Source organism: Myotis daubentonii, chromosome 3 (genome assembly GCF_963259705.1).
Source record: "Myotis daubentonii chromosome 3, mMyoDau2.1, whole genome shotgun sequence".
NCBI lineage: Eukaryota > Metazoa > Chordata > Mammalia > Chiroptera > Vespertilionidae > Myotis > Myotis daubentonii.
The window spans coordinates 21,180,936-21,202,819 of NC_081842.1; the positions used below are offsets into that span (position 1 = coordinate 21,180,936).

Here is a 21,884-nt window from a genome sequence, read left to right on the forward strand (position 1 = left end):
AGAATCACTTAGGGGTAGATGAGCCAGAAGCCCCCCTGCAGCTCGTTTTATTCCACCTACATTTGGTTGTGAGATGGCTATCCCTCCCCATGGTAAGAGCCACAGGCTCTGGCGCCATAGACACAGGCTGATAGCGCATGAGGCAGGATCAGGCACATGGTCAGAGAGCACTTGTTGAGCCACCAGAGTTCACTACAGCAGCTGATCTTCCAGAAATGGCCAGGCGTGCGTTCTTCCGAGGAGCTTCCAGGACAGTGTGTTGATTCAAACAGTGTAATCATTACATGTTTCTCTAGAATGCACCTATGGGATTCTAGAAGCCAGAGAAGCCTCTGCTCCCAGCAGCAGGGTACAGCATGGTTTTGAATGTAATATTATTAAATAAAACTGCTGATCATGAATGATATCTTGGCATTCCTCCCCTGGCTCACTGTCCTCAAACAAAATACATGCATTTTGTGTGTGTGTGTGTGTGTGTAAAATGGTGAAACATTTGAGGAAAAATTAGTTAAGAAAATATGGGTTTGATTCAAGAGACCTTTTTTACGACAATATCTCCCATTTGAAATAATTCACTAATAAAAGATGAAAGCCCAATGTGCATTTTATAGCTTAATCTGCATATTTAATTGGATTAGAGCAATGAACATCAAGCATGAAACAAGCTGTCCAAAAGGGTTGTTGCGTTATTTAGTTTCCTCTGAGGTTAAGGGGGTGATAGCATAATCAATTCCACAAGTGGGCACATTGGATAGATCAACTCCTCCTGTCCAAGCTCAGTAATTTGAATGATGTGACTATCCAAACACCAGTTGCTTATTGGACAAAATATTAAACTTAAATCTGCTTATATTATTTTAGGTTCCAAATGGTCATTTATCCAAAATAAATGACAAAGAACTATTATGTTTAAATGTGTTTTGTTTTTAAGGTATTTTCAGTTAAATGAATTTCCAATAAAGCCAATATTAAGAATTCAAGGACACTCAGTATTGAACGTGTAATATTAAAAAAAGTTGAAGTCAAACCAGAAAATTGAATAGAAATCCATTCAAGAGGTTTGATCATCTCTTATGTCGCAGTTCCAGAGATATGAGGATACATAAGACAGGCTTCTTGCTGTGAATAATCTTGGAGTTGTTTTCAGGGAATACAAGACTACAGTATTGTTTTATTGGTGTAATATTAGACGTGTGAAATGCTCTGGAAATAGAGCTAAAGGACAGGGGCAGACAGGGATGTGTCAGAAAAAAAAATGCACAAAATACACCATTTCAGCTGGAGTTTTACAAGGATGTGAGGAAGTTTGTGGGAATGAGAACCAGCAGGGAGGCAAGTGCAGGGAAGACACGTGTGGTCTGTGACTCAAGAACAAAGTTGACGTCTTTTAGGCTGGGAATCCACTAAACCACCAAGTTCCTAGGAATGGGAAAAAAGCTTGTGACATGAGCTAGTAGTACAACTAAATGCAGAAATTCGTCACAGTTAGGCCTTGTTCATCTGATATTTTCAGAGAATATACACTTTGACTCAAGTGATTTTTCCCTGAAACTTTGTAATTTGTGTCAAGGATTTATTTTAACTTTTTAAACCTGAAGGAACAACTTGACAACTCTAGTTTATCCTTTTAAAAATATATATATTTTTTTACTGATTTCTAGAGAGAGAAGAAGGGAGAGGGAGAGAAAAATCTACATGAGAAAGAAATGTTGATTGGTTGCCTCCTGTCAACCAGGGATGGAACCCACAACCTGGACATGTGCCCTGATGGGGAATCGAACTGCAACCATCTGGTGCATGGGACAACGCTCAACCAATTGAGCCACACTAGCCAGGGCTCTGGTTTATCTTAATAAATGTCAACTGTTGGGCTATGTGAAAATGTCCTTAGGGATTTAAGGCATGTAGAACTATTTGCCTTGAAGATTAGAGGTCTTCTTTTGGTATTTTATTTTTAAAGTTTGGCTTCTGTATTTTTTTCTCCCTCCATTACTTTTTCTGTAAATTTTTCACCTCACCTTGCTGTAAATTTTTCTTGCTGCTGTCAGTAGATCTGCCTCTAATGGGCTTTTTCATCTAATTTGCTGTCTTTATTCTGCTGAGGAATGGGGAGCAAGAAAATCCACCTTGCTTGAATTATGTGCACGAAAGAGTAAATGGTTTATGAATTGAGGTCCTTTCCCAGGAAGCCTAAAAATTTTGTTTATTCTTGCTTGTGTTCCATTGGGAAAGGTTGCAAAAAAGGTGACCTCTAAAAAAAAATCAGTTGTGACTTTATCTGAAGTAACATTTTAATCTGTTTGGGAAAATGGCAGATCCTGAAATTGCTTCAAGTTGAAATTTATCTTGGAATAGTCCTTAGAGATGTTAGAAAAGCAAAGCATGTAGAACACTATTTCTCAAAACGTTGATGGGACACTTGTGCTTCAGGTTTTATAATTTTCCCAGCTGAAAAGAACATTCTAGCACAAAGTAAGGGCAGTGAGCTTGTCTTCCATGGCAGAAACATACTTTTTCAATAATATTGAACTTTAGTCAGTGATTAAACATATACAATGATTATACAGAGGAATGGCATTTCAAGAGGCAGTGGGGTATGTTTGGGGATTTAAAATATACAGCCTGACTTTGCTTTTCTAACTCTGAGGGGGTAGTATCGTTTTACTCATTTTTCTGGGGAAGAAACTAACAACTGAGAGTATTCACATCACTACAGTACTATACTGCTGGGCAAGGAGTTAAAACCCTGTCAATCTGATCTCTAAGCCCATGTTCCTGGGAATTTGTACTTATCCCAGTTCTTCCAATAACTGAATCTTTAATAATTATTTTTAATCATTAGTATTTTTATTTGAAAATTTAAATTGCCTTTTAAAAATTAAATGTATTGGGATAACTTTGGTTAATAAAATTATATAGGTTTCAAGTGTACAATTCTATGATTCCTCATGTAACCGATAGCATTGAAGTCCCCTGAAAATTGTTGCTTGCTAAGTCTGTCTAGGTTTGCCCACCCAGCTATGCCATCCAGGTAGTGCAACACTAGGGGGCGCCATCCACATGGACTGCACTGTCATGGCAGTCCTTAGAGTTGGGCCATGCAGGAGATATTATAACGATAACCACCACTTAGAGGGCTATTTATTCTGTACCAGGTACATCAAATACCATATTTCCTTTCTTCTTCAAACAGTACTATAAGGAAATATGGTGAGGTATATTTTCCAGAGGAGGTAATTGGGACTCATAAAGTGCCCCCAGTCAATTCACTAGTGTGTTGTAGGGGTAGAGTTCAAACCCAAGTCTTCCTGATTTCACAGCCCATGCTGTTATTTCTACCTTACTTCATCCACCCCCATTCCATGGAATTTCTTATCAGCCAGGCAAGAGCAGACTGGGATAGAGGGAAACGTGTTCTCAGCATCCTGGAAGCATTACTTAAGTGATGACTCATCAGCACATGACCACTGTCCTGATCTCAAACCTTCCATGGCCCAACATTACTTAAAAAGAGAGTGCAAAGCCTATATAAGAGAACCAAAGCTCCATCGCCAACCTTCCTCCCTCCTCATCTACCCCTTCCCCAAGGCACTCTGTGCCCCCAATAGCCACCTTTTGAGGCATTTTTGGCCACAGAGTGTACATTTGCATATTGGCGTCCCATTGGTCATTTCCTTTGCATTAGCTTTAGACTGAAGGCTGCATGTTGTTTCCCTATCCAGAGAGCAGAAAAAGACAGTGATGCATTGAAAGGCACTGATGCATTGAAGAAGGCTCCTGTCTCATTCTTCATTATTGCTTTCCCAGTTCACCTCTGTTTCTTCTTGGCTATTAAAAATTAACCTGCTATGAACATTTGTATGTAGATGTTGTGTGAACATAGATTTAATTTGTCTGGGATAAATACCCAAGAGTACAATTGCTGTGTCATATAAGTTTGGTATATTTAGTTTTAGAAGAAACTGCCATACTTTTCTGGGGAGAGGCTGTACCTTTTTATATTCCTACCAGCAATTTATGAGTGATCCAGTTTCCCTGAATCCTTGCCAGCGCTTGGTGTTAATGCCGTGTTTATGTTAGCGATTCTGATAGGTGTGTGGAGATACTCAGTGTGGATTTAATTTGCATCCCCCTAGTGGCTGATGATGACCACCTTTTCACGCACTTATTTGTCATCTGTATCTCCTCTTTAGTAAAAGTTTGCCCATATTTTTTTTCCTTTTGCTAATTGGATTGTTTATATGTTTTTTTATTGTTGAGGTTTGAGACTTCTTTATATGTTCTAGTTACAAGTTTTTTGTTGAATTTGTGACTTGCAAATATTTTTTCTCGGCCTGTAATTTGTTTTTTCATCCGATTTACAGGGTCTTTCACAGAGCAGACGTGTTGAATGTTTGAGATCCAATTTATAATATTTCCTTTTATGGACCTTATTTTTGGTGTCAAGTCTAAGAACTCTTTACTGAGCCCCAGATCCTGAAGATTTTCTCTTAAGTTTTTACCTAAGAGTTGTATCATTTTACATTGAAGTCTGTGACCCATTTTAAGTTAATTTTTGTATGAATATGTCAAAGGTCATTTATTTTTGTTTGTTTCTTTTTGCTTATCAGTATCCAGCTGTTCCAGCACCAATTGTGGAAAAGCCTATCCTTCTGTTGAATTGCTCTTGCACCTTCATCAAAAATCAGTGGGCTTATTGCCCAGATGAATCATGCCATTAGTATAGTAAATTGTGAAATATTTGATAATTTAGAGAGGTCTCATTACACACTCATGAATCATGCTCAAGACCTTATGGTCCTTATGAGAACAGAACACTTGGCCCAAATCCCACCAAAATATTCCTTTTACCTAAATAGAAAGACATGGGAAAGAATGCCCGTATTTTTCTTCCCAGGGCCAATACTTGGTTGCTTAAGTTTGACTTTGTGAACTTTACGGGGACGGGAAAAGTGACTGGCCTCTGTCAAGCTTCTTTTTGCGTAGGCTTCAGCCAAGACCTGTAGCCAGCAGCTCTGCCAGGACCTCAGGAGCCCGCTCACATAGAAAAACCATAAGGGGCATCTAAGGAAAACAATCCAATCCCTTTTAGGGACACACCAAAGCTGGGTAACTCAAGTTAAACATAGCAAGATACAGCCAGTCTTAGAGCTGAGTCCTGTGCCATTAGCACTGCTTTCCTGGGTTTTTGAAACATGCATCTGTATAAACCTGCCTGTGCAGACATCCCCAGCCCCAAGCTGGGTCTGCCCAAATCCAGCGACTCTGCTCTGAAATGTAGACGGCACATCGCGGTGACCAAGCCTCCACCTGGGGCAGCCTGCTGGCCTGCCAGGCCCAGTGGAGCAGCGGAACGGAAACACCTGGAGAAGTTTTTACGTGTCCATGGAATTTCGTTGCGGGAAACCACCAGAGCAGAGACGGGCATGGCTTACAGGTACTTGCTGGTTGTAATGTCATCCAACCAGGGCACTGCACTGAAGTCAGAGGTTGCTGTTATCAGAGAAATAAGGATTGCAATAGCAAAACAAACACAGAGAGAAAAAGGAGTAGGACTGGGAATGCAATGAGCCCTCTTCTTGGGCTACTTTTTTCTTCTTCAAGCTTTCAATTGTCTATTTCTTCTCTTCTCAAAAGGTGACGTAAAAGATAAGCATGCTCATCTGGGAAGCTCCCAACCATGAGCTGCCAGTAGAAGTATTTTTGACATTGAGCAGGCAGGTGGTTTTGTGGCTCATAATAAAGAATGGGACCCTGTTCTTCTTAAGGGAATTTATAAATTAAGAGAAGGATTTTTTTCGCTGCCTGGGCTTTAGGACGGTTATTTCCTTCTAAGCCTGAATCATGTGGTCTGTGCTAATGGCTAATAAAGTAGTTCATGAAACTGAGGTAGTTATTGAAATGACAGGACTTTTTATCAATGTAGCCCAAGATAAATTACTGGCTATTCTCTCAACTTCCAATTTCATCATTTATTCTGTGAAAGATTAACAAAAAGGAGAATTTTCCCCCCCGGGTGTAGAGTGGGATGTGTAATATTTATAAATTACCCTGAGATGGGAGGCGTCCTTCTTTTTCAGAACAATTATTAGTCAAACCTCTGTAAGAGGGGCTTGTGTTTAGCTAAACCACACAGCAGAAATGCTTCCTTGACCAACGCCTGGAGTTCTAAACATCTGGGAAGCTGAGCCAAAGCCATTCAGAAGGACAAGGGTGCTAAATGCTTTAAAAAAGAAAAAGAAATTAGAGCGTTTGTAAAGACCAGTTGTTGTAGCTCAGGTCAAAACTTCTGCTTCACAGAATAAGATTGTTTTGCATGGACAAGCTGTCCCCAATGATTTCAATTTTCTGTAACCTAAAGGTCAATTTTAATGCAGTAGCTAGTACTCTAGTTTATCAGCTAATGTGATTAATAAAGCAATTTGTAATGAGATATCTTCTCTCTAGAGAACAGAGTGCAGACTTTTTATGCAATACAGGGCTCATGCAGAAGGGGAATGAAATTTTCTAGGTTTCTAGGACATATAAACATAGGACAGCCCACCCCATCATGCTTTTTATCAGTGTAGCCCAAGATAAATTACTGGTTATTCTCTCAACTTCCAATCTCATCATTTATTCTGTGAAAGATTAACAAAAAGGAGAATTTTTATATGGAGCCTAAGAAGAATCTAGTCACTTTTTCAGGAGAACCTGTGGCTCCATATACCCCCTGTCCCGAATCCGTCCCCCACAAAAAGGAGCTGGCTTCTTCTCTGCCTCTCCACAGTCTCTCACTGTCTTCTCCATGTTTTCCTTGGCCTTCAATGATGGCAGTGATAGAATATACACCAGGTGAGGAGAGACTGTCTCTCTTTTCATCTTTATCGTAGGATGCGTGGTGTTAGCATGAACTCGGGTAAACCTCCAAAGGGCAGGCCTCTTTCCCTCAGGAGTCCTGGTGTGAATATCAGTTACACATCTTCTGTTCCTGGAGAGCAGGCTCTGTGACCTTGAGGGTACCAGGTCCTACATAGAGAGACAAGCTCTTGGGCAAGCGTGAATACCACTAGATCATACTCTAAGACGAAATGGGATGTAGGAGATTGTTGGCCCCGATCAGAAATTCAGGAAAGAAAAGTGCAGTTAAATTGGGCCTACGAACAGCCAAGGCTGTGAATTATGATGACCTTGATGTGCTCTGCCACCTCTCCCTGATGCATTCCTCCATCCCCGTCCTCTCCACCCCACAACTTGAAGCACGTCTCCTTTCTTTAAATTCCATAGTACTTTGTTCTTCTTTCAAGGCACTTATTAATGAACACTATTTAAAACATCCCCCTTTAAGCATTAGGGAGGGATTGTTGGGGAAGAGAATCATGGTTCTTTTGGTTCCTCCATAACTTAGCTTTTGACCTTGACTTCTTATAAACATAGTTGAGATTTAGGAGAGAAGGTAACTTTCGTATTCTAACATCTTTATGTTGATTTCTATCTTCCTTCAAGACCATTGATTTTGTTCAAAGACCTGGTTCAAACTGTATGTCCCATATCCTTCTTCTTTGCAAGGGTATTATCCCACGTGTAGTGGAAAGAGAGTGGACTTTGGCAAGACAAGAGTTCAAATCCCAGCTTTTATGTTTACCAACTTTGTGACATTGGGCCAGCTGCGACATCGAAGTGCCTAACACACAGTAGGTGCTCACTAAATGTAGGTTCCCTTCCTGCTTATTCTGTGTAGACTCTGTCACTCATTCTAGGAGCAGGGGATGAACACCCCCTATAGATGAAACATAGAAATAGATAAGAGAATATTCGCAGAAGGAAAAAGAAAGAATGAAAAAATTCTCAGCAGTTCACAATCTGTGTAGGCTTCCATGCTGAGCTTTAGAATTGTGAGAGGCCTGGAAGAGCTAGCTGGGTAAGCTGCTTTCTCTTCCTAATTTGGTCCGAAGCCATTGCAGCCTTCAGCCCAATACCAGCTGCTCAGGTCCTTCGATCATCTGTGATAGAGCATTATGCTGTGTTTCCATGGAGACATGGTTATATTTCTAACTAAGGGTGACCAGAAGAGGGAAAAAAATCAGTAAATATGCAAACACATGTATCAACTGAAAAGAAACTGGAGGAAATTGTTTGAACGTGTTGTGAAAAGTGCCAAGTTGCTGTGTAGATCCTTCTGTTGGCTTAGAATTTTCAGCGAAAATAGAAGTTTTTGTGGATTCATTTTATTAGTTTCTATAAAATAGTCACTCAAGAGGGTCCTTCAGTTATTCCTAAGTGGCTGAAACTTAATTGTCTTTATTACATTGTACCGAATTCTGAGCCAGACAGTACTCGGGAGCTTGGGTCAAGGTAAAAAGTGCACTGAGAAGTAAATTTATAGACATAGCACACAAAATAAAATAGCTAGGCTGAGTAAGGAAGGATGTGTCAAACACCAGCTTTAAAGCAATTTCATAAAACTAAATTAGCCAAGAGGAACTCAAACATATGTAAAATGAAGGTCTCATCCAGGAGTCAGCAAGCTTTTCTTGTATAAGGCCAGAGAGTAAATATTTTAGGCTCATGGGCCATCTCCACCTTTGTGAGAACTACTGAACTCTGCTGTGGCAGGGTGAGAGCAGCATTGACAATGAGTAAACGAGTGGGCACAGCTGTGTGCCAATAAACTTTATTTACAGATAAGGAAATTTGAGATTTACAGTGGGGCCTTGACTTACGAGTTTAATTCGTTCCATGACGGAGCTCATAACTCAAATTACTCGTATGTCAAATCAGTTGTGAACGAGTGAGACATGTGATGCTGGACTGATGTTGTGGCGTTCACTGTGACACGTTCGCTGTGCAAACTAGCGGTGGGGTATCTGAAGCTGGCTCGTAACCCGAATTTTAGCTCGCAACTCAAAGCAAAAAATTGGCCGAGAGACGGCTCGTATCTCGAAAAACTCGTTAGTCGGGACACCCGTAAGTCAAGACCCCACTGTATGTAATTTTCTCATATCACAAGTATTCCTTTTTTCCCTCTCAAACCATTAAAAAATATAAAAACCAATCTTATCTTGGTCACCATACAAAGATAAGTGGCAGGCTGGATTTGGCCAGCAGGCTGAAGTATGCTCACCCCTGGTATAAAAAACAAAGCTTTCCGTTGTACAGGTTATTTCCTTATCTGAATGTTTATTTTTTTACACCTCCTTGTGTGTAGAGGTATTTAAGGGGCCCAAGTGCATATAATTCAGAAAAGATAAAAATAATTATAGAAGAGGGAAAAAAATGAGACTAAGAAAGATTAGGAGCAGAAGGGAAGACAGCCCAGGTGAGTGAGCATACCAGGTTCAGGCCATGCACTCGGGCCTGGATTTGGCTCTGCACTTTCTAGCAGCACCAAACTGAGAAAAGGGAAATGGAGCTCCTTCCAGCAGTCAGAGTTCTTGAGGTAGAGGCGAGCCAGGTGTGCTCAGTATTGGGTGCTGATCTGGAGGTCAGAGAGAAATTTCTCTCTTGATCCTTCTTCCTGGTGTCATCAACAACATCCTCAAAAATATCCGTATAGTAAACACAGCAGTGGGGTTCCTAGAGCTCTTTCCTATGGAGCCCCTAATATTAATCAATGGCAGGGCATCAAATAATAATTCACCAAAAGCAAGTGGGTGGATGATAGAAGAAATACCAGTTGATAGAAACCACATCAATCAGTTTGAGATTATTTATGCTTAAAACATTTCCCAGTAATGATGACACAGATATTGCTATATATTATAGTAACAGGATTTGTCCAGGTTCATGGAATAAAACAGTCGTTTCTCAAAAAATAAAACAAAAAAATAGCCAGTTATGCTATTTGCCAACCAAAAATAATTTTTTTATAGCCTTGAGCTGAAGGTGGGGAGGGAATAATAAAAGAAGGAAAGTAGAGGCGAGGAAAGTCTCAGAATTATATGGGACAGAACTCAGAGAAAATCTGCTCCAATTTCTGATTTAATATCTGAGGGAAATTGAGGCTCAGAGATGTTGGGTGACTAGCCTGAAGGTACAAAGCAGGGAACCCAGCTCAATGCTTTCTTAGACTCTCCATTTTTATTCCCAGTCCCCCAATCGCTCCACCCCACACCAACACACACACACACACACACACACACACACACACACACACCTCCTCCCTCCCTCCTGGGGATGCTGTCGCATTCACCATCCTGCTCTGATCCACTTTTCCAGGTGCTGCTCTTTTTGCTCTGGTCTGGAGCCTGCTTCAGTCCTCTGCTCTACACACCGACCCGCCATCCCTGCCCCAAACACTGAGTCTCACTCATCATCACTTTCCCTATCTAGAATATTTTTTCACAGTCCCCTTGCCCAGGAAAATCCAGCCCAGAGTCTTTCCCTTCTCTCTTACAGCATGGCCTGTCTTTGCTCTAGATAGAATTTGGATTACTAGTTGTATGTGTGTGTGTGTGTCTTATTCTCAAAATTATGCCATTGTCACCTTGAGGATAAGAAGTAGAGTTTATAATATTTTGTAATCCTTCCATGTTTTGCACTTAGAAAGTGCTCAATGCATGTGTCATTGCTTGATTGGGGAACATCCATTCAGAAGTTGGGGAACAGAAAGAAAGACACCAAAGAGCAAACAGGAACCTCTCTTTCCCCATTTAATAGTGCTCTAGCCCCGTATTTTCTTCTGTATTTCTTAGGCAAGATGTGTTACTTGACCTTGCTGAGCCTTAGTTCCTTCATTTGTAAAATGGGCCTAATTCAACTGACCTCACCAGGGTGTTGTAAGAATTAAATGAAGCCACATGTGAAAGTGCTTAGCTCGCTGCCTACCAGAGTGGGAGCCTAACAAACTGAGTTCCCATGCTTCAAACTCCGTCTTAACCCTAGGAATCCATCATTTTGTCCTCTTTCAGAGGGTGAAAGGAAATGTATAACGTTTTAGAGAGAGGGACAGAAAATAAACACCTACAGATTGAATCTTGCATAATTCTGAGCATATCGCCTTCTTTTCCTCACTTTCTTTTAGAATTTTTTTGCTTTTCCTGTCAGAACATATAGAGAAAGAGTTTTTATTTCTTTTTACCTTGTACATGTCCTTCTATTTAATTAAAACGGCCTCATGAAGCATTGTTATAAATTCTAAATGCTGTAATATGAAGATAAAATCATCTTCTATCAATCCATATATTTTCAGTGGCTAGCTTTGAGTCTTGAACAGTGGTTCTCAACCTTGGCTGCACATTAGAATCACCTGGGAATCTTTTTAAAATCCTGATTTCTGGGCCTCATCCTCCGGAAATTCTGTTTCTTTGTTATGGGGTGGGGCCACAACATTACTAACAAAGAAACAGAATTTCCAGGGGACGAGGCCCAGAAATCAGGATTTAAAAAATAATCCCAGGTGATTCTAATGCAGGGGTGGGCAAACTTTTTGACTCGAGGGCCACCATGGGTTCTTAAACTGGACTCAGAAGAAGGAGCTGCGGCCGTGTTTCCCGACGTTGCCATGTTAACACTGCTGCTGGTGAAGGAGCGGAGCGGAGAGCAAGAGAACCTCCCGCTCTTTCGGCTCCGCGGGCCGGATAGAACAGCCAAATGGGCCGGATCTGGCCCGTGGGCCGTAGTTTGCCCACAGCTGTGTAGCCAAGGTTGAGAACCACTGGTCTAGAACATAAATATCTGAAACAGAATGAAATGCAAGGGCTAAGACTCCCACTTGTATCTGTGGTACTTCTCCCAGTCGGCTGGTCACTGTGTCCGAGAATTTCTTTGACTAGTGGCATCAGTTCTCCTGTTAAAATGGAATCTAAGCTCTGGCCGGTTACTCAGTGGTTAGAGCAGTGGCCTGTGGACAGAGGATCTCAGGTTCGATTCCTGGTCACAGAAACGTACCTTGGTTGCAGATTCCCCAGGCTCTGTAGGGTGCTTGCAGGAGGCAACCAATCAGTGGGTGTCTCTCACGTCCTTTTTGATAAAATGAAAGTAAAGAGCCCTTCTTCCCAGGATGAAACTGTTCCTGCAAGGGCCCCGGAGTGACTCAGGAGAGACGCCCCTCCCCTGCCCTTTCTGCTTTTCATCCTTCCTGTGCTACAGCGTGGAAGTTGCAACTTATTTTTGTTCCTAAATTCAGTGTACGCTCATCCTCAAAGTACCCCCTCCACAAAACCTCTCCCCACCCCCCACCCCAAATCTTTTTTCACTGCCTTCCCATGACCTACTTTTATCATGGAACACTTGGTGCACTCAGACCCGCCTGAAAAGTAGCTATGGCCATGACCGTGAAAATCAAAGCCTAGAACAAAATGCTACCCGTGCAGGTTGTATTTTCTACATTAAAGAGAAAAGTCTACATGATTTATTTTAGACTGGCCTAATTTTGGTCAGTCGCAGGGCCTGTGCTAATTTGCTCTGAGCCTCCTGGCTGTGGCTCTCCTGGCATTGACATTCCTGGGGGAACATGGGTGACACCCAGATGGTTCAGGCTCAAAACCCATGTGATCACTTGAAACCTGAATAAGCTGGGGGTGAAGGGCCCAGAAGGCTTAGGGAAAGAAGCCCATTCAGAACAGAACAAAACATTCAGGGCAGAATGTTTTTTCCTATTGACTGGAACAGAAGTTTTAAAATACCTGGTAAGTACATTTAAAAAATGTCAATTTAGATAGAAAATGCTCTGAAATCTAAGCGGGAGTGAGAGATGAGTGCCACTTGGATTTGAAATATTATTTCGTTTAGTTTTGAAATTTCCACTTGTGATTTTTCCAGAGGGAAAGTTGCTTTGTTTACATGGCATAATAAAAACACTGAAAATTCAAGGTCCGAAAACAACACTGGATTAAATGAATCTTTATTTTCTCACGTAGAAATTGTTGATAGCAGTTTCATATGAAAAAATAGGCATTTTGAGACCTGTGCTTTTCTGACTAAGGAGCATAGGTCAAATATGTCTTTACTCAAGAAAAAACCCCCACACCTCTTCCCGCATTTCCCTGCAGTACCTATGAGTGCCACTAGAATGTGCTATTTCATAAAGAACATGGAACACTTCAGTACCCTGAACCCAAGAAATCTACCCAGGCGATGCTAGAGCAGAACTTAAATTTGAGTGTATATATTTACCTTGATTGTGAAAATTAAGAAGTGTCTTTCTTGATACCACATGGAATATTTTCTATAGTTAAAACAACAAAGCTATGGCCAGCATACTCAGGATTCTGAGAAGCCCCGGCCCAAAGCAGGCATCTATATAAAAGCCTAAGCGACTGTCTGACCGTTCCACTGTTCACCTCATAGCTACGACACACAATGACCACCAGGGGGAAGATGCTCTGACCAGTAGAGGAGGGAGCCTGATTACTCGTGGAATTGGCCATGGGTTAGGTTGCTGCTGGGGCACTGTTGGCCCTGAATCTGCTTCACCCGCACCCTGGACCCAGAGAGGAGGGAGCCCGATTTCGGGGTGGATCACCTGAGAATTGCCCTCTTGCAATCCAGGACCCCTTGGAGGATGTCAGAGAGCTGGTTTCGGCCCAGTCCCTACAGGCCAGGCCAAGGGACTCCATTGGTGCACAAATCCATGCACCAGGCCTCTAGTGCTACTATAACCTAATCTAGTCAGATATTTGATAGAGAAAAGTTTCTGTGTCCCAGAGTTTCTGAGCGCACAGGATTCTGAACCACACTGCAGACCTCTGGGGATGGTTGGTGGAGAAAGGAAAGGCATATGTGTCCCACACTTGGTCTTTCTCTAGGGACTGTCTGTTAATGCCTTTGCTGTTAAGATGGAGCAGATTTGGTGAGTCTGGAAGGTGTGTGTTGTCAGGATTGCCTTGCAGAAAGCCGACTCACAATCCAGGAATGTTCTTAGAACCATGATCTTGCAGGTCTGGCTCAGCACCAAATTAGGAGGTGGACGATTGATGGTGCCCTCCCTCTTCTGTACCCAGGGCTCATTTTCACTTCTCATGGGACATCGCTCCACACCTAGCACTTCAGCCTCTCATCCAGCGATTCCTTTGCCAGACCTTAGCTAGTTATCAACTAATGCTCCCTAAGATATTAATTATACATCTTGTGATGTGTCAGTGTTCAGATAAAGATATGTTCTTTCAAACAATTATGAAGCAGAAGACCTCTTTCTTCAAACAGATGAAAGCAAAGCTGTCCCCAATGAAGTTGGGGTCTGCGGGTATCTTCAAACTCTGTCATATCCAAAGAAATGAACCTCTAATGGTGGGAGTCCAGGTTATAGAGGAGCTATTTTTAGACAACTTGTGTGCCTCCCAGTACAATTACCAACTTCAGTTAAACTTACATAATATGCTTTCATCTCACCTACCGTCTGTATTCCAATTTTGTTAGCCAACACAATAATGCCCTTGATAGAAATTTTTTTACTCCACTAATACTGGAACCAGTTTAGAATCATGTATTTTGTTGTTGTTGTTGTCATCGATGTCTTTTTAGTTTTCTTCAATCTTGGACAGTTCAGGCCAGAATATTAGCCTGGGAGGGCAGTGAGAGAGGACTGTGACTAATTGCAATGTCGGCTTTGAGTTGGGAGGTGGCGCTGTAGTGCCGCACAATTGCAACACTTGTCCTGAGGTCTCCCAGTTCCTGCTACCAGTTCTGTGTCAAAGACTGCGTTACCCAGCAAGGGCCATCACGCTTTCATCCTGTACTTTAGGTCAAAAGCTGAAGTGGACCTCAAAGACTTACCGAGAAAATTGACGTGCATAAATCCATTCATCTGTGGGCTGTTGAGTGTCACCAGGAACTGGAGTAAGGCTCTGACAGGCAGGGCCAAGCAGGCAGTTGCCTCAGACTATCCATCCCCAAAGTGAGGTACCCATGGAGCTGGGCCGGGGAACCACCCCAAGAGGCTGGAGCAGCAGCCAAAGGACGAGGCCTATTACAAACGGGCTCCAGCACAGAGAGGGTGGATTCAGCAGTAGGTTCTGGTGAGCCCATGGTGGGAGCAGTGGGAGTAGCTGAGCTGCCCCAGGAGTCAGGAAAACACAGGTTCTGAGTGGGTTAGATGTAATATTTTTAGACCCAACTGCCTTTAATCTATTTTTCCTTTCATGATATTCCTTCTAATTTGTTAAGGCAGGATGAGATAGAAGCTCTGACAGCTGTGGAGTGTGGGTGTAGAATGTGCAGCTCATTAAGTGTCTGAGCTCTTGCTTTAGCATCGGAAGGGTCTGTAACAGGTCACTGATTCACCCTCCTTTTGAAATTTTACAGCACTCTATAACTCGGCACATGGTGATAATACATACGTTCAGGAGCCTGTTATGGCTTATGAAGGAGCTATGATTGCTTCCTAAGAGGGTCATTGTGTAAGATGCACCTCTATGAATGATTTCTGAAAAGGTTAATACTCATTGGAACTTCTTTGTAAGGTTCAGCAAACTAGCCCCTCTCTCCTTTACTCCCGTTTTTCTCTTAGCACTCTTGTTTATTCCTGTATTGTCTGTGCTTCTCCCTGGAGTGAACACCAGGAGGGCAATGATTTTATCTGTAGGGTTAATTGCTGAATTCCCAGAACCTGGTGTCTAGTGCAGAACTCAACAAACAATTGCTGAATAAGTGAATTATTGAGCAGGGGTAGGACAAGTAAGCCTTCACTGTTCCCTGGCTGACAACCTGCTGGGTTGTCAGACACAGGGAGTGTTCCACCAGGCTCTCCATTCAGAGTTTCTCTGCAGTGTACTTTTTAATTTTCTCTGTTTACTAAAAGCATCCAAAGTGTCCTTATTTGTGACAGTGATGCTTAGAGATAGCATTGTTCCCACAGGACATAGGTCCTTAAATCTTGGATTTTAAGATCCTTTGTAAGTGCCATCATACTTATGTTGTCATGTGCTCAGTTTATTTTTGTTTCTCTGCAGACATTCATCTTGTTCACTTCTCATTTACTCATTTGCTTCGCTCAAATCCCAGAGCCTTCACTGGACTTTTCTCCATAGTGGGGTCCTGAGTTACAATGATCAGTACGAGACACTCAGGGCTTTCACTCATATTCTCACTTCTCCTTGGAGATGGTGCTTATATACCCACCACATACGGAGCTATGGGCCTCTCCTTCTCCACCCCTTCCCATCACAAGCTCTTCCCCTCCTACCCTTTGTGCTTCAATCCATTGGCCAGCTCTCTTTAGTTTACTCTTTTCCTGATCATCTTCTATTTCCATTTCATTACAGGAGGGGCACCATCTCATTATATCACCTAGGTGTCATTCAGGGACAAGTCTGGAGGGTCAGTCCTCCTGTTGGGATTCCTGGATGACCCATCATCCTAAATACACTAGAAGATTTTCTGTTTACTCAGTAATTATGAATGGTTATGAGTTCTGATTGGACCTTCTTGTTCTCAGTGTGATCAGACTGTTCCAGGAATGATCGGGCCGACAACAAAGGAACTCTAGCTGGTGATGAGCAGTTGCAGGATGGTACCTTGGTGGTATCATTAGGTCATTGTGGGGCTTCTCACTTGAGTCTGGCTCCACTCTACTTCCTGGGAAAGATGCTGACTTCTTCAACTCAGTGTTCATGGAACTGGGCAATGGCGATAGTAGGTTTTCCTACTCAGTGTGTTTAATTGCCTGAAGGAACCTGAGTGATGAGACTCAATGACAGTGGACAGAGTCCAACTATCTGCTTTATGCTTCTTCCTCACAACTATTTCCTCTCCATAGACCTTCCATTTCTGACTCCACGTTCACCAATTCTTGGTTTCTGGATGTTCTATATGGGTTAAATATTTTCCATAATTAGTCTCATGCCCCTTTAAACTTTTGGGTGATCCAAAACACATTCTCTTAGAAGATGGAAAATCAGGTCCATGTGGCCAAATCTACTAACCCATATTTTATAATTTATTAATGGAACTCTTTTTATGAAGTTATTTTGTATGACCACTAATAAGTCTTTGTTGTTTGAGTAAAGTATCTATTTTTATTGTTGTTCTTGGAACACTTAGCTTATTTCTTCCCTGACATACACAGATTTTATCTTTCATTCAAGAGCTATTACTGGGTGTTAACCTGTGTTATACACTAATCTAAGAATTTGGGACACAATAGTGAACAGAACAGACTAAATTCCCTGCCTTGTTGAAGATTTCATTATAGTTGGGGTAAGGTAGACAGTAAATTCACTAACTAAATAAAGTGTGTAGCATCTCAGAACGGGTAAGTTCTTTATAGAAACAAAAAGTATGGAAGGAGGATGAGGATACGTGTCAGGGGACAGTTGCAATTTTAAGTATTGTAGTCAGCGAATATGGCTGTAATACTTCTCCCTGAGAAGATGGCATTTGAATAAATATCTGAAGGAAATTAAAAGGACAATAAGTTTTCCTGGGGTAGGAGGAGAGTACTGCAGACAGAGGATACAGCATGTGTCAAGGCTTAGAGTGAGAATATATAAAGGAGAAACATCACAGAAGCCAAGAGGAAGTGATGAGTGGAAGAGTAGCAAGAAATAATGTCATGAAGGTAAAGGAGAATACTGCAAGTTCAGATGTTTCCCAAGACCTCCCTCAGGTTCAGTGATTCACTAGAACAGTGGTTCTCAACCTTCCTAATGCCACAACCCTTTAATACAGTTCCTCATGTTGTGGTGACCCCCAATTTCATTGTTACAAATTTAACATAATTAAAGCATAGTGATTAATCAAAAAAACAATATGTAATTACATATGTGTTTCTGATGGTCTTAGGTGACCCCTGTGAAAGGGTCGTTCGACCCCCAAAGAGGTCGCGACCCACAGGTTGAGAAACGCTGCACTAGAAGGACTCACAGAACTCAGCAAAACCATTATACTCACAGTTAAGGTTAATTACCAAAAAAAAATACAGATTAACATCAGCATCAGGAAGAGGTACTTAGAGGTAGGGTCCAGGAGAACCAGGCATAGAACTTCTGGTTGTCTTCTCCAATGGAGTCATGTGGAAAGCACTTTGAGCTCAGCAATAATGTGGGACAATATGCGTGGAATGTTGCCAACAAGGGAAGCTTATCAGAGATTTGGTATTCATAGCTTTCATAGACACATGAACCACCTGTATGGTTGACCTTGGTCTCCAGCCTGTGTGGAGGTTGAGCTGATTCTGTGTAGCCCAAGGTCTCCAGGTAAACATAGACACTCCTGCTGGGTAGAATAATTCCAAGGGCTTAGAGTTTACCTCCCATGAGCTGGGGCACAGGGCCAAACCTTTCTTTGGTCAACCTCTCCCCAGCTACTTGGCTGAGAATAGAGAGGCAGAATACTGTTGGTATGAGAAGAGGGGAGTAGATTATGGCGAGGCAACCTACATATGTCAACCACATTCTCTAATGATCACATCTGGAGGAGACAGATGTATCATAAGCTGGTGTGACAACAAACTCGCGGAAATAAGATTCCAGGTGGTCAGTCATCTGGAAATTGGGAATGAGGCTACCCTGCCATTTCAGTGTGCTATCTCCATTCCTGGAGCTTTGGATCTGGTCCTTAGTTCTCCTATTGCTCTAAAATCCTCTGACTTTTTATATGTAGAGGGATATTTTCCTCTATTTATCTACATCCCCAATAGCTTATGCTACTTAATCACATGACTAAAATAAGCATAAATCTCATTTAACTAAAGGTAAGAAGGAAAACACTGGCTTTAAATGATATTTAATTTAGCATGGAAAGTAATGCATTTTTAATAAGAAACACATTAAAAACTCATAAAGTGGTTTATTTATAAGGTGGTTATCCCCCCCCCCCAATTCCCCCAATAACTACAGTTAGGTTCCATCAACTATTCAGGAAGTGCAATTACACAAATGCCATGTTTCATTTTGCATCTGATTATAGTAGTTCTCCCTCTGCATACAGACTGCGTGTGAAGAGTAAATGCATAAAATTTTAGACTCTGTGAGGACACGTGGATAATCAAGTATCTCTTCCCCACCTCCCAATAATGTTACAAATAACATTTTCTGAGGCTTGAAGAGTTTAAGCAATCCCCTAACAGTCACATAGATGGTTTGCTAAGTTCTAGTTAAGAGCTTAACCAAAGACTTTTGATTTACTAGTTTACTCATTGCACAACAGAATTGTTCAAATCAAAGAAGATTGACAGTTGTGCCTGGGCATTATGCCAGTCACTGACATATAACAAGGGAGTACATGGTTCCTGGATTTAAGCAACTTTAAGAGCAGTCCAATTGGTGAGAGAACCATGTCAACCAGATAATTAGAGTCTAGTTAGATACATGCAATATTGCTGTTCTAAACACAGTCATAACAGCAGAGCAAGTGATGAATGCTTGCTTGATTGAGAGTCAGAGATGACTTTGAAGAATTGTCAGTTTCATGCTCAGGGTTTTGAAGGATGAATATAATTGGTCCAAAACTGGGAGAGCATTTGGTATAGAGACAATAGTATGTGTGAAGGCCCAGAGGTGATTATTATATAAACAAGTTTTGGAGACAGAGAGATCTGGATTGAATGCTGTTTCTAAGGCTCACTAAGTGAGTGACTTTCACAATTCCTTTATCCCTTCTGCAAATTAACTTTTGTTCATCAGTAAAATGGAAATAATACCTATTCCATAGGATAATGGAAAAGATTAAATAATGTTACAACTATAAAGCACATACATGGTCGGAACTCAGGATCAGGTAGCTACTCTTCTTTTCTTCCTTCTTGCCTGCAGACCTTCTTGATGAGGATAGTGCTGGAAAAAGAGATTAAGAGGCAGGAAAGAAATATGTTGGTCATTGGAAAAGCTTGCAATGAAAAACTGTTGCTGGATACTTAGGTAAGAAAGGACAAGATCAAATTTGCATCCAAAAAGGTATTTTTGGAAGAGTTGTGCATAGAAACAGATAGAAGGCCATTTTCATGATCTAGGTGAGAGGGCTTGAAGACACGAGTAAGGGCAGTGGAATGGAAGGGAGAAGAGAGCACAGACTGATGATTTGGGGAGGTACAAGGAGCAGGATGTATTCTGGTGCAGCTTTGTTCACCGCATTTTGGTTTTCATTTCCATGTGTACTTTAGAGATTGTGTAGAAGGGAAAATGCTCACTGGTTTAACTGGGCCCTAAGGTATGGCACTCTGGCATCAGGAAGGAGGCAGAGGGGCAGAACTCTGCAGCAGCTGCTGTTGCTTTAGGCTCTTGTGTCCCTAAAGTGCTTGCACAGAATCACTTAAATTGTCCACATTTCCATTCACATGGAAAGAAACCTCAGAGAGAGCCACTGCACAGTCACATCTTTTCTCCCTTATCTGACTTTAAAGCAACTCCTAAACTGCTACATTCCTGAGGCAATGATCCCTTCACTGTAATTTGTTAACTCCAGTAACCTCAAATTCATCACCTTTAAGCAGCTCAAGACTTTTCTCCGAGGCTGCCGGTGTCTCCTCTTTAACAGACCGTGAATGGCCCAGTTGGGCATAGGGGTGGCTCCCCAGGGAGTGCTCCCCAAATCCCTTGGGTTGACTCCATAATCTCTATCACCCCCATCACTTACCTTCATCTTTCCTTTAAAAGCCATGCAACCTTTACTACCTCTGTCTTTTTGTTTCACATTAGTCTTAACAGCTCTTTTGCTGATGGCAAAACTGAAAGGTAACATAATTTGTACACACACACACACACACACACACACACACACACACACCACCACCACCACCACCAACAACAACAACAACAACAACTTCCCCCTGATCTCCCAGAGGACTGATATATAAAAAAAAAGAATATCTGACTTCCAACCTCCTAACATGGGTGTGCTAGGATCCAGTCAGAGAGAGGATTTTTCCATTTCATGCCTATTTTAGCTCTAACCAGCATTTTGGTATTTGTTCATATTTTCGTTTTGAATATAAATAGCCATCTATACACTTTGACAGTGTTTTAATTCTACCTACTTAGGGGTTTCTGCGCAATCTATGAAAGCTGGTTCACATACAAAAGCATCATAGCTCCACACTGTTCATAAAATGATTGGTCTTTGACTTCATTATCTACAAAGGATCTGTATGTGAGAGCCCAGATGAAAATAAGTACAAAATTATTGGCAAGACATTTCTACATTTATCTGTAAAAGTAACCATGACTGCCTATTTTAAAAAAGCACTACTCACACAATTTTCTTAGATCTTACATAATTTAGATATTGAAATCATTCTAAGAATTCACAAAAGCTCAGGACGCACATTTAGAACACTGTGTTTGGGCTAACCTGACTTGCAGGGATGGGCACATAAAAGAAGCCTTTGAAAAACTCACATCTGAAGTGCTTTCATAACTTGAAATCATAAAGTGGTTTTCTAAACATTGCTTGAAGCCAAATGAATAGATCGCATATTTAGCATGTATTTATACTGGATATTGTTAAGCAAGAAAGACGGAATAGTAGCAATAGTACTATGCCCGTTTACTTTTTGCTTTAGGTACATTTGCTATTTATCCCAATTTTAGGTCTATCAATTATGCAACCAATCAACTAATAATTTTGACCACCTGCTACATGCAACACATTATGCTGGACACTAATAAGGCTCTAACGACTCTCAAACCAAAACATCCTGGCAGCTGCCTTTAATCTCCTCCCTCCTGACTGTCTGGAGAGGATGGTTGTCTTGTTTTTACTGGACATTCATCTGCCTTCAGCAGTTCAGTCAGGTTGGAGAGGACCACAGATGTTAAGACGTGGAGTCTCTCACTTGACACTACCATCTCTCATTGATGTGTGGTGTCTGAAATTCTTTCAGATCATTCCTGCTGGGACTCTTAAGTGAGGCCATTTGCCAGCCATCATTTTGACATCTTCAGTAACTATTACCCTGTGTTAAAAAACAAAACAAAACAAAACAAAAAACTCACCAAACAGCTTGACCTTGGATCAGCCTGGGAGTCTGC

At 41.5% G+C, this 21,884-nt stretch overlaps 1 protein-coding gene across 1 annotated transcript in view; it reads left to right on the forward strand.

The window, feature by feature from the left end:
• The first annotated feature begins 4,974 nt into the window (after positions 1-4,974).
• KCNAB1 (potassium voltage-gated channel subfamily A regulatory beta subunit 1) overlaps positions 4,975-21,884 on the forward strand; it is a 293,179-nt gene continuing 276,269 nt past the window's right edge. The window contains exon 1 of the mRNA XM_059686873.1: positions 4,975-5,437. Coding sequence (XP_059542856.1) covers positions 5,196-5,437 — 242 coding nt within the window. The 5' untranslated portion in view covers positions 4,975-5,195. The remainder of the gene's footprint in view (positions 5,438-21,884) is intronic.